General features: G+C 32.0%; 2 protein-coding genes across 2 annotated transcripts; both read left to right on the top strand.

Annotated features, from left to right (window-relative positions):
• The first annotated feature begins 889 nt into the window (after window positions 1-889).
• LOC107432164 (FHA domain-containing protein DDL) lies at window positions 890-6,646 on the top strand. The gene is made up of 11 exons (XM_048481636.2): window positions 890-1,062; window positions 1,756-2,526; window positions 3,354-3,382; window positions 3,914-3,980; window positions 4,192-4,249; window positions 4,474-4,566; window positions 5,257-5,371; window positions 5,453-5,500; window positions 5,591-5,636; window positions 5,759-5,829; window positions 6,298-6,646. The coding sequence occupies exons 2-11, from the start codon at window positions 1,780-1,782 to the stop codon at window positions 6,341-6,343; spliced, it is 1,320 nt and encodes a 439-aa protein (XP_048337593.1). The 5' UTR covers window positions 890-1,062; window positions 1,756-1,779; the 3' UTR covers window positions 6,344-6,646.
• A 3,329-nt stretch (window positions 6,647-9,975) lies between these two features.
• LOC107432308 (tryptophan synthase beta chain 1) lies at window positions 9,976-12,951 on the top strand. Its single transcript, XM_016043424.4, has 5 exons — window positions 9,976-10,466; window positions 11,055-11,411; window positions 11,778-12,220; window positions 12,319-12,413; window positions 12,509-12,951. The coding sequence occupies exons 1-5, from the start codon at window positions 10,095-10,097 to the stop codon at window positions 12,682-12,684; spliced, it is 1,443 nt and encodes a 480-aa protein (XP_015898910.3). The 5' UTR covers window positions 9,976-10,094; the 3' UTR covers window positions 12,685-12,951.
• Window positions 12,952-13,448: the final 497 nt, after the last annotated feature.

Here is a 13,448-nt window from a genome sequence, read left to right as displayed (position 1 = left end):
GGATGGGCACTTTTGAACAATTAAAAAAAGTTTAGTTTTAAACTTCCAAATAAAAGATGAATTTTGCAGACCAAAATCAAATATAAACCGACCTTGTCATTGGTACATGATAGAAAAAATAATCCAAACTAAAGCAATTATCACAAAATGAAAAAAAGAAGAAAAAGAAAAAGCTAAATATATCTTACTGTTTCATATTTTTGTACTTCCATAATTTGTGAATAATTATTATATCTGTAATCCTAATTTTTAATAGAATATAAATTAGATAGATATATGTAACCTATTATTTAAGAAGAAAAATGTGATCGTATAAAAAAATTAGTTAATAAACATGTTTAATAGTAATTTTAAAAAGGAATATAAATATAAATCAATAATAAAACTGTATAAAATTCAAATGGTAGTACAATTATAAATTTTTTATATTTTTTTTTGGGTAAAATCAAGCCATATATATATATATATATATTATATGGATTGGATTATATTTGATATTGGGCTTGGTGTTACTATGTTAGTAAATCGAAGAGAAATATAACATGGCAACTTTAGAGATGTTCTTTTGGCCATTTCAATTCAACCATATACACTCTCCAATCTAATGTCATTTTACTAAAATAGCCTTCATTCTTTTTGCATTTTGTTTTTGGTGTATCAGATTGGATTTTAAATTGTTCAAATAGACGCTTTCTCCGAAGCTCATATGAGCCTTTTCTCCTGTCAAAAATGTTTACAGCCATAGTGAAACACAAAAAATATTTTAGGGTTTGATAATATAATTCATATTTAAAGAAAGAATAAAAAGCTTTCATAATTTTAAAAAGAAAGGAGGGGTATTTTGGTAAATTGGTTATGGATGGGGTGGTGTATACAATTTTTTTCTGAATTGCAAGTAGAATTACTTTGAAGGTCTCGAATTTTTTTCAAAACCCTGAACCAAACCCTATCGGGAGGATTCAGTAACTGCTTCACTCCGACAGACTCTACCCGGTTCTCCTCCATCGCAACTCAGTATTGCTCTCCATTTCCACTCCTCGAACCTCACTCTTCCACTTGGGGGTAAGTTTTTGCAGAATTTCTGTGAAGGAAAATTATCTTCTTTCTCTGTTTCTTTTTTTTTTTTTTTGTTTTGAAATTCTAACAGCCAAATTAAAAATGGCTCTTTTAATTAGCTTCGGATAATGGGAAACAGAATTTTACTTGCTTGTTCAGCTGTAAACGAAAGTTTTCGTCCTCAGCTATTTAGTTTTTCTTCTTTTTTTTTTTTTTTTTAAAAAAAAATTTTATCAAAAAAGATTTCCAAAGTATTTTCTTTCTTTCTTTCTTTTTTTATTTTTTATTTTTTAATAATATCTAGCATTCTATTTGCAGAATTTCAAATTTTTTTTTTGGGTATTTTAGCATTTTATTAGTTCGAATGTTGCGTTATCAGAGATTCTATGCGCTTAATGCTTCGTTGGCGGGAGAAAGTTTAGGGAAAGTAAATGGGAATTAGACTTTGAATTTAATTTTTTGTATCTCTGGGCTGGGTAAAGTTCAGTGCGTGAATGAAAAGCTAGATATGGATTTGTGAAACTGAACTATTTTATCCTTTTGATTCCCAAGTTTCTTGATGCAGTAGGAAAAAAAAAAAAAAAAAAAAGAAAAAAGAAAAAAACCTTCCTTGTGACATAAGAAATTTAGTTTGGCTAAGAAGATTTTATTATGGTAATGTTCTAACATTCAATCAATACTATGCTTTATGTCATTCAGAGAAGTCCATTAGTGAATTCACTGATGGGGCGTGATATATCAGACCATTCAGAATCTCCTGTTAGGGGTCGTGGTTCTCCTCGTAGAAGGAGCAGCCCATCTAGGAGGAGTCCACCCCGAAGAGAGAAATCAAGGAGCTCCTACAGGGATGGCTCTCCAGCAAGAGAGAAGCACTCAAATCATGCTAAGTCTCCAAAGCACAAAAGGTCAACCTCGCCGGTTTCTCGTTCTCCTTCTCCTCGCACGAAGCGGTTGAGGAGAGCCCGAGCTGAAAGAGAGGCCGAGAGAGAACATGAAAGGAATCACAGCAGGGCGAATGAAAGGAGTTTACGAAGGGAAGGGGGTTCAGAAAGAGAAATTGGGATTGAAAGAAAGGAGAGAAGGTCGGGAAGAGATGATAACGAAGGCAAACCTGCAAGATCAAGATATGATCATTCTACTTCTCCACCAGATCGTCACCGCAGGAGTAAGCGTAAATCTCACTCGCCACAACCAGCTCTGGAGACCAAAGTTCGTGTTGGAGAGAGATTAACTGATACAGACTATGAAAAGAATCATGTCAGAGGAAGTGATAGAAGTATGCAAAGAGAAAGGAAAGATAGGGAAATGGAGCATGAGAGAAGTGAAAGAAGATCTGGAAGAGATGATACTGATCACCGGTCTTCAAGATCAAGACATGGACGGTCTACTTCTCCATCTGATCGGCATCATAGGAACAGACATAGATCTCACTCGCCTCAACCGCTTACTGATCTCAGAGCGCGTGATGAGGTGTCTGGTGATATCCAGTCCTTGAATTGCCTTTTTAATTTAAAATAATACGGTCATATTATTGTGTTTTGATAACCACTGCTTCTTTTATGTTGTTAATTAATCAAAAGTTCAGAACACATTGTTTTTCACTGTATTTAACCTGGGAAAAGTTCCTTTCTAGAAAACAAATGATAACTTCCTTTTGATAGGAAACAAGAAATAAAACTTGTAACTTCCTTTTCATAGGAAACAAAAAATAAAACTTCCATTTCTTTTTTGCAGAAAACTTTCTGGGAGAGCACTATCTCATGTTACATAATTTTTTTTTAGCCACTTAATTCGTTTTGATGAGGGGTTGTGGTCCAGTAATTAGGTTATTCTAATGAGTTGGATATAGAAGCACACATTCACTATGTTTACTTGTTTTTTTAAAATTTTGATTTGACCTTTTAGTGGAAGGATGGTTTTTAGATCATATGGCAAAAATAGATATTAAATATTCTGTGTTTGTACTTTGATCTGTTAATGGATTTTAGAAATGAAATCCAAGCGCTGAATGCATGGAGTGAGTAATTTGAAATATTCAGATACAGGATTAGCCTAATAACAAATTGGTGATACCAATCAATTGCATTAAAATGTTAGTTGTACTGCTAGTAATAATTGGTATTAATATCCTCCATTTCCAGATAATCCAAACCTAGTTATTATATGGATATGTTTAGGTAAATTATTTCTGGAAAAATGTCTTTAAGATAATTTAATCTGTGTTGCATAGCAGTGGTTACTATGAGACTTGCTCAATGCTTATTTTAAATGCCTAACTATAGGTTTTACTTTTTCAGGTGTCAACTGCTAGAGGATCTGAGGATAGGTGAGTTGCACTTTACTTCTAATATTTCTTTTGCTTTAATGAGCAATAGTCTCGATTTAGTTATAAAGCCAATTGTCTTTGGATGTACCAATGATGTTTGAACTGTTATTTAACATCTTCAGACTGAATATCTCTGTTTCTTGCATTTGTTGGCAAATGAAAACGTAAATTGTTGAAGAAGTTTTTCTTACCAACTTAGCATAATAAATCTTTGTAGCTTGATGAAGGAGATAAAACATGTATTAAACTAACAGATTTCTCTCTTAATTTAATCTCCACTTGTTCTGTTTTTGGGAATTTCCAAAACTTAAGAAATATCACCTGAGCAATGTACAGTGTGAGTCTGTTGCTTAGGAATGCATTCCTTCCAACTGAACAGTTTTTGTTTGTGAAATTACTCTTGTGATGGTATGTTATTACATTTGAGCCTCTCTATTCTGTAGTTTTCTTTTTCCCTAAGTATTGAGGACTCAATTTTCATTTTGATCATTGATGATGTGGCTTTTGATCAACGATTGGTTGCTTGGGCAGGAATGATGAAAATGATTCGATAGCTAGAATGAAAGCTGCTGAGCAGGCCCTAGAAGCCAAGCAAAAGGTAATATATAACTTTGATTGTTGAGTGACCTCATCATCTATTTCATTCTCAAGATCATTGCCATTTATCTCAGTCAACTGCATCAAATTGGATGTCCATTCCGCTTTGACTGCCAACATCAACTTTACTGTGCAAAAATTTGTTTGATTAGATAAAAGATTGCAAATCTGTAGTTAATTTGTGTTTCCTTTACTATCATTTTGACTTGCAGCAACAACCTTCATTTGAGCTCTCTGGAAAGCTTGCTGCAGAAACAAACAGAGTAAGAGGTGAGCAATCATTTCTTTGGATTTCGATACCTTCATCTGTTTCCTGTTGTTTGTAAATATGTATATAATTTGTCTTCATCTTTATTTTTTTAATTTCTAACTTTCATGTTTTTTGTTTATGTATACACACTGCGTGGAATTCCCACTTCTATTCTCTTTTCTTAAAAATGTTAAAGAAGATGGAAAAGAATCAACCTCTTTCTAAGTGGCTGTGAATTTGTCAGGTGTGACGCTGCTGTACGATGAACCTGCAGAAGCACGGAAACCTGATATAAGATGGCGCCTTTATGTTTTCAAGGCTGGTGAAGTTCTAAATGGTAAGTTTGCGAGAACTTGAAACTCATCTCTTCTTCTTGTTGCTTCCTTTCTTCAGATATTCTTACCTTCTGTGGTGAAGCACTTGATGATGTGTTAGTGACTGAGATTGAGCAATCTGCTGGTGAGCAGTTGCTTTTATTTGACATTCTATGTTACAAAAACACCCATCCTTTTGACAACTTTGGAATTGTTCCAAGCTGCAGCCCATATAAACATGGCGCATCTTTTATACTTGTATCATTGAGGAGCTTATGAAGATCCTCTAATTAAATAATAGTAAGACTGCCAGTAGAGAGTCATGTGAAATTACTTTTTTTTCTTAAGTAATCATATTCAGAGTTGGAGCAACTTTGATAGTGTGCCAAATATCCAAAAGATAATGTAGTGTCCATAGCAACTTTTGAGTACATGTTCAACCTTGCCCAATAAGTGACCACCCATTGTTTCCTCATTGGAAAAGGAACTTGAGAGGGATGTCTCTTGTTCAATTCCTTAACTGACTTGGATGTAGTGGTGGTGAAAATTGGGCAACTTAGTAATTTCTGGGTCTTTTGCTGATAAATTTCCCTAAACAATCAAAAAGTAAAATCTTTGAAAAATAATAAAAGGTTACTGTAAGAAAATATTTGTGATGATTTCAATAACTTCATTGTTTTGGGGCATGTTGAACATATACTTTCTATTTACAGAGCCCCTTTACATACATCGTCAAAGCTGTTACCTTTTTGGGAGGGAAAGAAGGGTGGCAGACATTCCTACGGATCACCCATCCTGCAGCAAGCAACATGCTGTCATACAATATCGGTACGTCTTCAATTTGCAGGTTCTCTTTTGACATTGTAAGTTCTGGATGGTGTCTAATTATTTTTATTTGTTACTTGGCAGGCAAGTAGAGATAGAGAAACCTGATGGTTCATCATCAAAGCAAGTAAAGTAAGCTTAAATTCATTTGTGGACAAATTGTTTGATTTTGTAAGTGAATATATTATGTCTGATATCTTACTCCTATTTGTATTTCTGCAGGCCGTACTTAATGGATCTTGGAAGCACAAATAAAACTTTTCTTAATGTAAGTGGGTAATATCAATGTCTTTTCCACCTGTAAGAATCTCTTAATTTGTTTCCATGGTATGAGCAAGTGTTGTTTATTTTGCATTAATTTTGTTTTAACATTTTCTTTTGCTATTGCAGGATACTGCGATTGAACCTCAACGTTATTATGAGCTAAAAGAGAAAGACACTATTAAATTTGGTAATAGTAGGTAGGTCACAAGTCAATATCCAGCATATTTTTCTAATACTAAAGAGAGTATTACTCTCATTAATGATATATTTCTCCAGTTTGGTAGGCAGCGACCCTAGTTTTTTTGTTCTCTCTGTTGGTGTTCTTGCTGTTAATGTTTTTCCAAATCTTACGATTTAAGTTTTAGAACAATTACTGAATGGAGGGAAAAATAATTAGTCATGGGAATACCTATTGTTGGTCTAAATTCAAGACTTTCTAGTTTTGCTAATCTGTCAGCTTCCGTGCTTGGTTCATAGTGGGCCAATCTTCTGGGTCTTTAGCTTAGTCTTCACCCATTTGGTTTGTTCGAATTGGTTGTTATGTGGTTACAAAAAGATTAATGTAATATAAATTTTGCATTGAAGTAATTAACTAAAATGTGATTGTGATCTACCACTTCGGTGTTCGAATTTTATATTTGTTTGTTGTTTTTGTTTTATTGCAGCCGAGAATATGTGCTGTTGCACGAGAACTCTGCCGGAGCCGTATAATGGGTACCAATTGGCTGCTCAAACAGGTCTCCTTGAATTGGGTTCGATATTCTTTAGTTTTGAAGAGGGGAATGCATTTACAGCATGATAATGTTTTGGTTTTTGTGCATGGCATTCATTTTGAGTATCTTACCTTAGATTTCGCAGAAAGAAACAGTTTGTTAGTCCCAAATTATGTACCGTCTATAATTTATGAACTTGAATATTTTTTAGCAATTGGTCTTGTCTCTTTCAGTTATTAACTCAGAAGATGCAAAGAGAGTAAATATATGAGTTTCCACCCATCCATTCTTGATTTTCTTAGTGACAGTTATTTTATTGGGAGAAAGTACCGGTATTAGAGCAGTGGCAATCTACCGTTCATTTATGACGTTATTTTTATTTTGTCTCCTGGTAATCTATCATGTATTTATTTATGATTTTATTTAATTGTTTTCTAGGGTTGTGGGTTGGCAAATTCTCTATGCCCACGAGAGAAATTTTCTTTGTCGGTTATAAAATCGGGTTTTCCTTGCAAAAAAGGAAAAAGAATATGTTCAAATTGGATTTACAATTGGGTGATTCTAATCATACTTACAAAAGTTGATACCTCATCGTAGTGTAGTTGAGAAGTTTCTTCCACACTTTTAAAAGAATTCTATACAATATCATTATTTAAATATATAACAAATAGAAAATAATTTTATATAATATTTTTAATATTTAGAATATTTACAATTTATAGAACAAAATATATTTTCCTTTTTATAAATTGTTTACAAATCAAACAACATTCTATGAAAATTCTTTTTAATATTTTTGAATAAAATTGGTAGTTATGGAAATTTTATAAAAAAAATTTCTGATTAAAACATTTATGGGTAATTAAAAAATATATTTGTTAAAATATTCAATTTTAAAATTATAAATATCTTTAAAAATATTCTATCGTAGATTTAACATATTTAATATGTTTATTCACATAATTTTAATTATATTTGAAATGTTTATTTTTGAAAACGTTTAATTGTATGTTTCTGAATACATTTGAGATATTCAGTTATATACTTAAATACATTTGAAACATTTATATTTAAAAATTGTATATTTTTAAATATATTTAAAATATTCAGTTATATACTTTTTAACACAGTTGAAATATTTAATCTTATACTTTTAAATATAAATATATTAATTATTAAATATCTTTAATAATAATTTTAAAAAGGATAAAAATATAAATTTATAATAGAACTGTATAAAATTCGTTTAAAAAAATAAAAATATAAATTTATAATAGAACTATATAGAATTCGTTTAAAAATGATAAAAATATAAATTTATGGTAAAACTGTATAGAATTCGTATGATAGTGTAACTGTTAATTTTTATTATAGTTATAATTATACCTTTTTATATTTTAAAAAAATCATTAATAAAAAGTCTGAAATATTCTTAAATATTTAAACAAAATGAAAATTAAATATTACATACACTATATGCTCTGTATTTTACGTTTTAGAAAAAAAGGAAAACCTTAATAATGAAGTTTTAATAAAACCTTAATAATAAGTTTTAACTATGAAGAGGAAAAGATTAGAAAATTAAATTCATCCAAAATCATGAAGCTCTAAACTGGGGATCAAAATTATTTGACTGGTATATATATATATATATATGTATATATTTTTTTTGGGAAGAAAATGTAAAATTGAATTAAAAAAAGAAGAAGACACATCTTGGTTAAGGCATGCCACGTAGGGCACTCCCCTCCAACCAAACACGCTTCTAACAAAAATAAATAGATCTATGGCCAAGTGTATGTGCCAACATATATATTCGATACGAAAACAGTCCATCTCCAAGCTTTTAACTCAATTATGAATCACATAAACCACTTGAATTGTATTAGTCTCTATGTAAACCTATCATAGAAGGTGCGCACAACTGCAAAATCTACTCCATTTACCCAAAAAAGCTGCAAAGTCTATTCCTTCTTCAATGGCTCTGAGTTCAGCAGAAACATAATGGGTAAAGAAGGAACGAAACAAAAAACCCAAATTAGTGCATCAGTACTTCAATCCACATCAAAATTAACCTCCCCTTTTAAATTTAGTTCAAGAAAATTGGATAGATAAGGTCTTTAAATTAAAAAAAAAAACCTTTTGATTTAGAAGATAATTGAAGAAGACAAACGTGTTTGTTTCTTGGAAAATTTGGAATGTGAGAAATTAGAGAAATATGTATATATTAGGAAATTTGATGTTTTTGGAAAATTAGAAATGTAGTGAATTTTGGGTAAAATAGAAATATTTTATTAGTGTATGAAATAAAAATAAAATTTAATATGATTTTGTATTGAATATAGTATAAGTATCAATTCTTATGTTGGGGTAGATTACACAGCACATTTTTTAAGTTTTCTTTTTATTACAATCGGATGTCTTTGTGCTTAGGTTTTTATAACTACATGAAAATATCTGATTGTAATTAAGAAAAATCTCGAAAATATACAGTGTAATATATCATTTTACGTTGTAAATAGAACCATCTATCACTTAGAATATTACATATTGGGCTAAAAGAGTTATTTAATTTTATACAAATATCTTAAAGCATCAACTTCTCATTAATTTTAAAATAAAAAGCAACTTTAAAATTTTAAAAAGAATTATTTTATATTTTTCTAACCATAAAACAAATTTTAGTACTCAAAACATGACTGTTTACAGTAATCCCTCAAAATATATGATTGTTTACAAACATTCTAAAATTGGGTTGTTGAGTTGAGAACTCGTCCACATAATCTCATTCAAATATATATACTTATATGTTAATGCAAAAACTAACAATCACAATTGCACATTCTCCTTCATCATTAATTAACATATATTTTTTTACATTTTTTATTGATAATAATATATTTTTAATTATTAACATTTTTTATAAATTGATTGATTATGAAAAATATAATATACATTTAATATTTTATAATTGTAATAATTAATTAATTAAAAAATTAAATCTAAAATTAAAAAAAAATAATTTTTTCATTTTTATGAGATTTTATGATATTTGATAATTTTTAATATTTATATGGATATTTTTATATTTTCAACTTCAATATTTTTATCAATATTAAAATTTTAAACTTTAAAAATTCTATTGTAGTTTTAGATAAGCTTTCAAGTAGTAGTATTTGACGAAGTTTAGTTGATAGAAGTATAAATAAATCTCCACTAGATATTTTATTTATTTATTTATTTATTTTTTTGCATCCACAAAATATGCAGTGTCTCTTACAAATAATACTGCATATGATACACGATTTTGTCCTTTTTTTTTCTTTTATATATATAAAAACCATGAAAGGCAACCAGTTTCTATATTTTAGGTGTTTTGTTGTTTGCGTGTTTTTTCTGTTTCTGTATTTGTTTGCTTTTCACTTTCACTGTATGGTCTTTTTCTTTGTGCGTTAAACTTGATTGGTCTTAAATAAGAAAGAAAAAACTCTCTAAAAAGAAGGATAAGCACTGATTTTTTTTATATTTTATTTAAAATTTTTGATTTAAAACAGACAAAATCCGGTACATATCAATTAATTTTCCAATTTAGCGTCGTCTATAAATAAAGATATACTGCACCTTCCTGTTTTTCTTCATTCCCAAAAAGGGCAAAAAAGAAAAAGACAAAAACCCCCCCCAAACCCCGAAAGCCCAAAATAACACCCACCCGAAAACCCAAAAACTTCCACCATTTCTGCCTCTAAAACATGCATACAATGGCCGCCTCCTCCGCCGCATGCGCTTCTTCCGCAACCTCCAAGCTCAACCACCACCACCACCGCAACCCTTCGCTCCTCCCAAAACCCTACTCTTCCTCCTCCTCCCAATTGCCCTTCAACTCCCGTAATTTCACCGCTCCTGCCATCAAGACTTCCGTTTCTTGTACTCTTACCCGAGAACCCGCCGCCGCCGCACTGCAAATGCATGAAGAACCCGCGCCCTTGCTCTCTCTTCCCCGACCCGATTCTTTCGGGCGTTTTGGGAAGTATGGAGGCAAGTATGTCCCCGAGACCCTTATGCATGCTCTCGCCGAGCTAGAGTCTGCGTTCAATTCCCTCGCCGGAGACCATGAATTTCAGGTTTTCTTTTCTTTCTTTTTTTTTTTTTTTTTAATTTTTTTTTATAGTCATTTTTCTTTGAGTATATTTAGGTAATTTCATTTTTTTACATTAAGGTTATTTCTTTGATTATTATATATATATATATATATATATGCTTTGCCTGTTTTAAATATATTTAATGGAGAGGGAAATCACAGGGGAAATCCCAAAAAAAAAAAATTGACATGATGAAAAGAAATTTGTGGTTTTTGTGGAAATGATAAACTATTTTGGAGAAACAAATTGCTTTGTTCATTGCATTTGAACAAGCTGGGGGGAAAAAAAAAAGTCCACATTGCATCTGTTTTTAGCATTTTGACCAGGCTTTAGTGTTTTTAGTTCTTCAGAATAGTTGTCTGCTCATTGTGCTTTTTTGGGTTACTCGCCTCCTTTTTTTTTTTTTTTTTTTTTTAATATAATTTTTGGGAAACCCAAATCTCTACTTCAGTTGCTTCTGATTAGTACATTGCATTCTATATGAATTTTGATGAGTCTATAGCTTCTTAATGAGATGAATATATATATATATATAAAAGAATTAATACATTGCTGTGTAAAATATTGCAGAGTGAGCTAGATGGGATTTTGAAAGACTATGTTGGTAGAGAAAGTCCCCTCTATTTCGCTGAGCGGCTGACAGAGCACTACAAACGTCCTAACGGTGAAGGGCCGCACATTTATCTGAAGAGGGAGGATCTAAACCACACTGGGGCTCACAAGATCAATAATGCTATTGCCCAAGCTTTGCTTGCCAAGCGTTTAGGCAAAAAGCGCATTATTGCTGAAACTGGAGCAGGTCAACATGGAGTTGCCACTGCAACTGTTTGTGCTCGGTTTGGTCTGGAATGTATAATCTATATGGGTGCACAAGATATGGAAAGACAAGCACTAAATGTTTTCAGAATGCGGCTTCTTGGGGCTGAGGTTTGTTCTTTTGGTTACGTTTATTAGTTCTTTGGTGACACATAAAGTCTGTTAGTGTTGTGAATTTGTTTTCATCCGGTTTGTTTCATATTCTATTATATGTTTACCAATTAACTTCCATATCTCTGATTAATCATTTCTTTTATATATATCATCTATTCCCTTGTTCTGTTGTACCACTTGATGAAGTACTTTATCAAAAGGAAATGGAGAAATGCAATTGATTTGTATTTGCAGCAGAAGATGTAAACTCTTTTTACTGTACAAAATTACTCCAAGCAATAACTTCTGAAATTCCTAGCTTACAGTTAGTGTTAATACTGCATTGTGCCTTACTATTGTAAATTGAACTTTATCTGAATACAGGTTAGGGCTGTCCATTCTGGAACGGCAACATTGAAGGATGCTACATCTGAAGCTATTAGGGACTGGGTGACAAATGTTGAAACCACCCACTATATCTTGGGATCTGTTGCTGGGCCACATCCCTATCCAATGATGGTTAGGGAGTTCCATAAGGTGATTGGTAAGGAGACAAGGAAACAAGCATTGGAAAAATGGGGTGGAAAACCAGATGTGCTGGTTGCATGTGTTGGTGGAGGCTCAAATGCAATTGGACTATTCCATGAGTTCGTTAATGACGAAGATGTTAGATTGATTGGTGTTGAGGCTGCAGGCTTTGGGTTGGACAGTGGTAAGCATGCTGCCACTCTGACCAAGGGGGAAGTTGGTGTTCTGCATGGAGCTATGAGCTACTTACTGCAGGATGACGATGGGCAGATTATTGAGCCTCATTCTATTAGTGCAGGGTATGATATTTGATTTGGGTTATTAATTGTTATTGCTGTAAGTTTTATGCGGGCTTTCGATGTGTCCTAATTGTATGGAAATTTTTTGTGGCATTTAGCTTGGATTACCCTGGGGTTGGACCGGAGCATAGTTTCCTTAAAGATGCAGGACGTGCTGAGTATTACAGCGTTACTGATGAAGAAGCATTGGAAGGTATCGAGGCTATATACTTCTTTTGCACTTTTGTGGGCTAACTTTCTACACTATTTTCATTTTCCTTGTGCATAATGACTGTTTTGTAATTTCAGCCTTTAAGAGATTATCGCGACTTGAGGGCATTATCCCGGCTCTGGAAACATCTCATGCAATCGCTTACTTGGAAACGCTGTGCCCAACTCTCCCGGATGGAGCAAAAGTTGTTCTTAACTGCAGTGGCAGGGGTGACAAGGATGTTCAGACGGCCATCAAGTATTTGAAGGTTTAATTGTGTCATTTTGCAATGAAACCAGATAAAGAAAGAGCAGCTCGAGTCCCAATCTGTGGTGTGTTGAACTTGTATGGCCAAGACAATGTCAATCAACCCTTGTTACCTTTTCTCTGTATTTTATTTTATTTTATTTTTTCTTTTCCTGCAAGAAAAAAATGTCTGTTTAGCATGGTTGCGGCTTGTGTACTTGAACTGTAATAAGTGAGGTTGATAATGCCTCCAGATTGAAATGAAAGTTTAATGCGTAGCAGAGTTATTTATTCCTATTTTGCACTTGTGTGGCCAAAACTAATTTGGGACTGTCTACCTTGCTGACTGAGGGACAAACCGGCAAAGTTACTACTTATTTAGTGGTTGGCTTTTGGCCGCGTCCAAATAAAACTTTAGCAATCAATATTCTCAATTATATTAAATTGTCAGTTAATTAAATATGTTAATTTTAACAGTTAATCATTTTTTTTGAAAATACGATTAATAATGATTATTATAAAAAATTAGAGTATCAAATGAATATCAAACTTTGTTATAAAATTATAATAATTGATTTATCTTGATTTAGGCTATCCTAAACTTTATTTTAGTTGGATCAAAACTAGTTTTTTTAAGAAAATATAATTAAAAGTAAATATCTTCACCTTTAATATAATTTGATGGTCGATATATCTCCCAATGTTTTTTCCGGGTTTTAATGGTTTTTATCGGTAAGAATGGATGCGTAGAAACACTGTAAGAAACTAATTAAGTTTTTATGCATATCAATA

This window comes from Ziziphus jujuba, chromosome 1, assembly GCF_031755915.1.
Source record: "Ziziphus jujuba cultivar Dongzao chromosome 1, ASM3175591v1".
Taxonomy (NCBI): Eukaryota; Viridiplantae; Streptophyta; class Magnoliopsida; order Rosales; family Rhamnaceae; genus Ziziphus; species Ziziphus jujuba.
The sequence above is the reverse complement of the archived record's forward strand: the minus strand, read 5'-3'. Positions and strand labels throughout refer to the sequence as shown.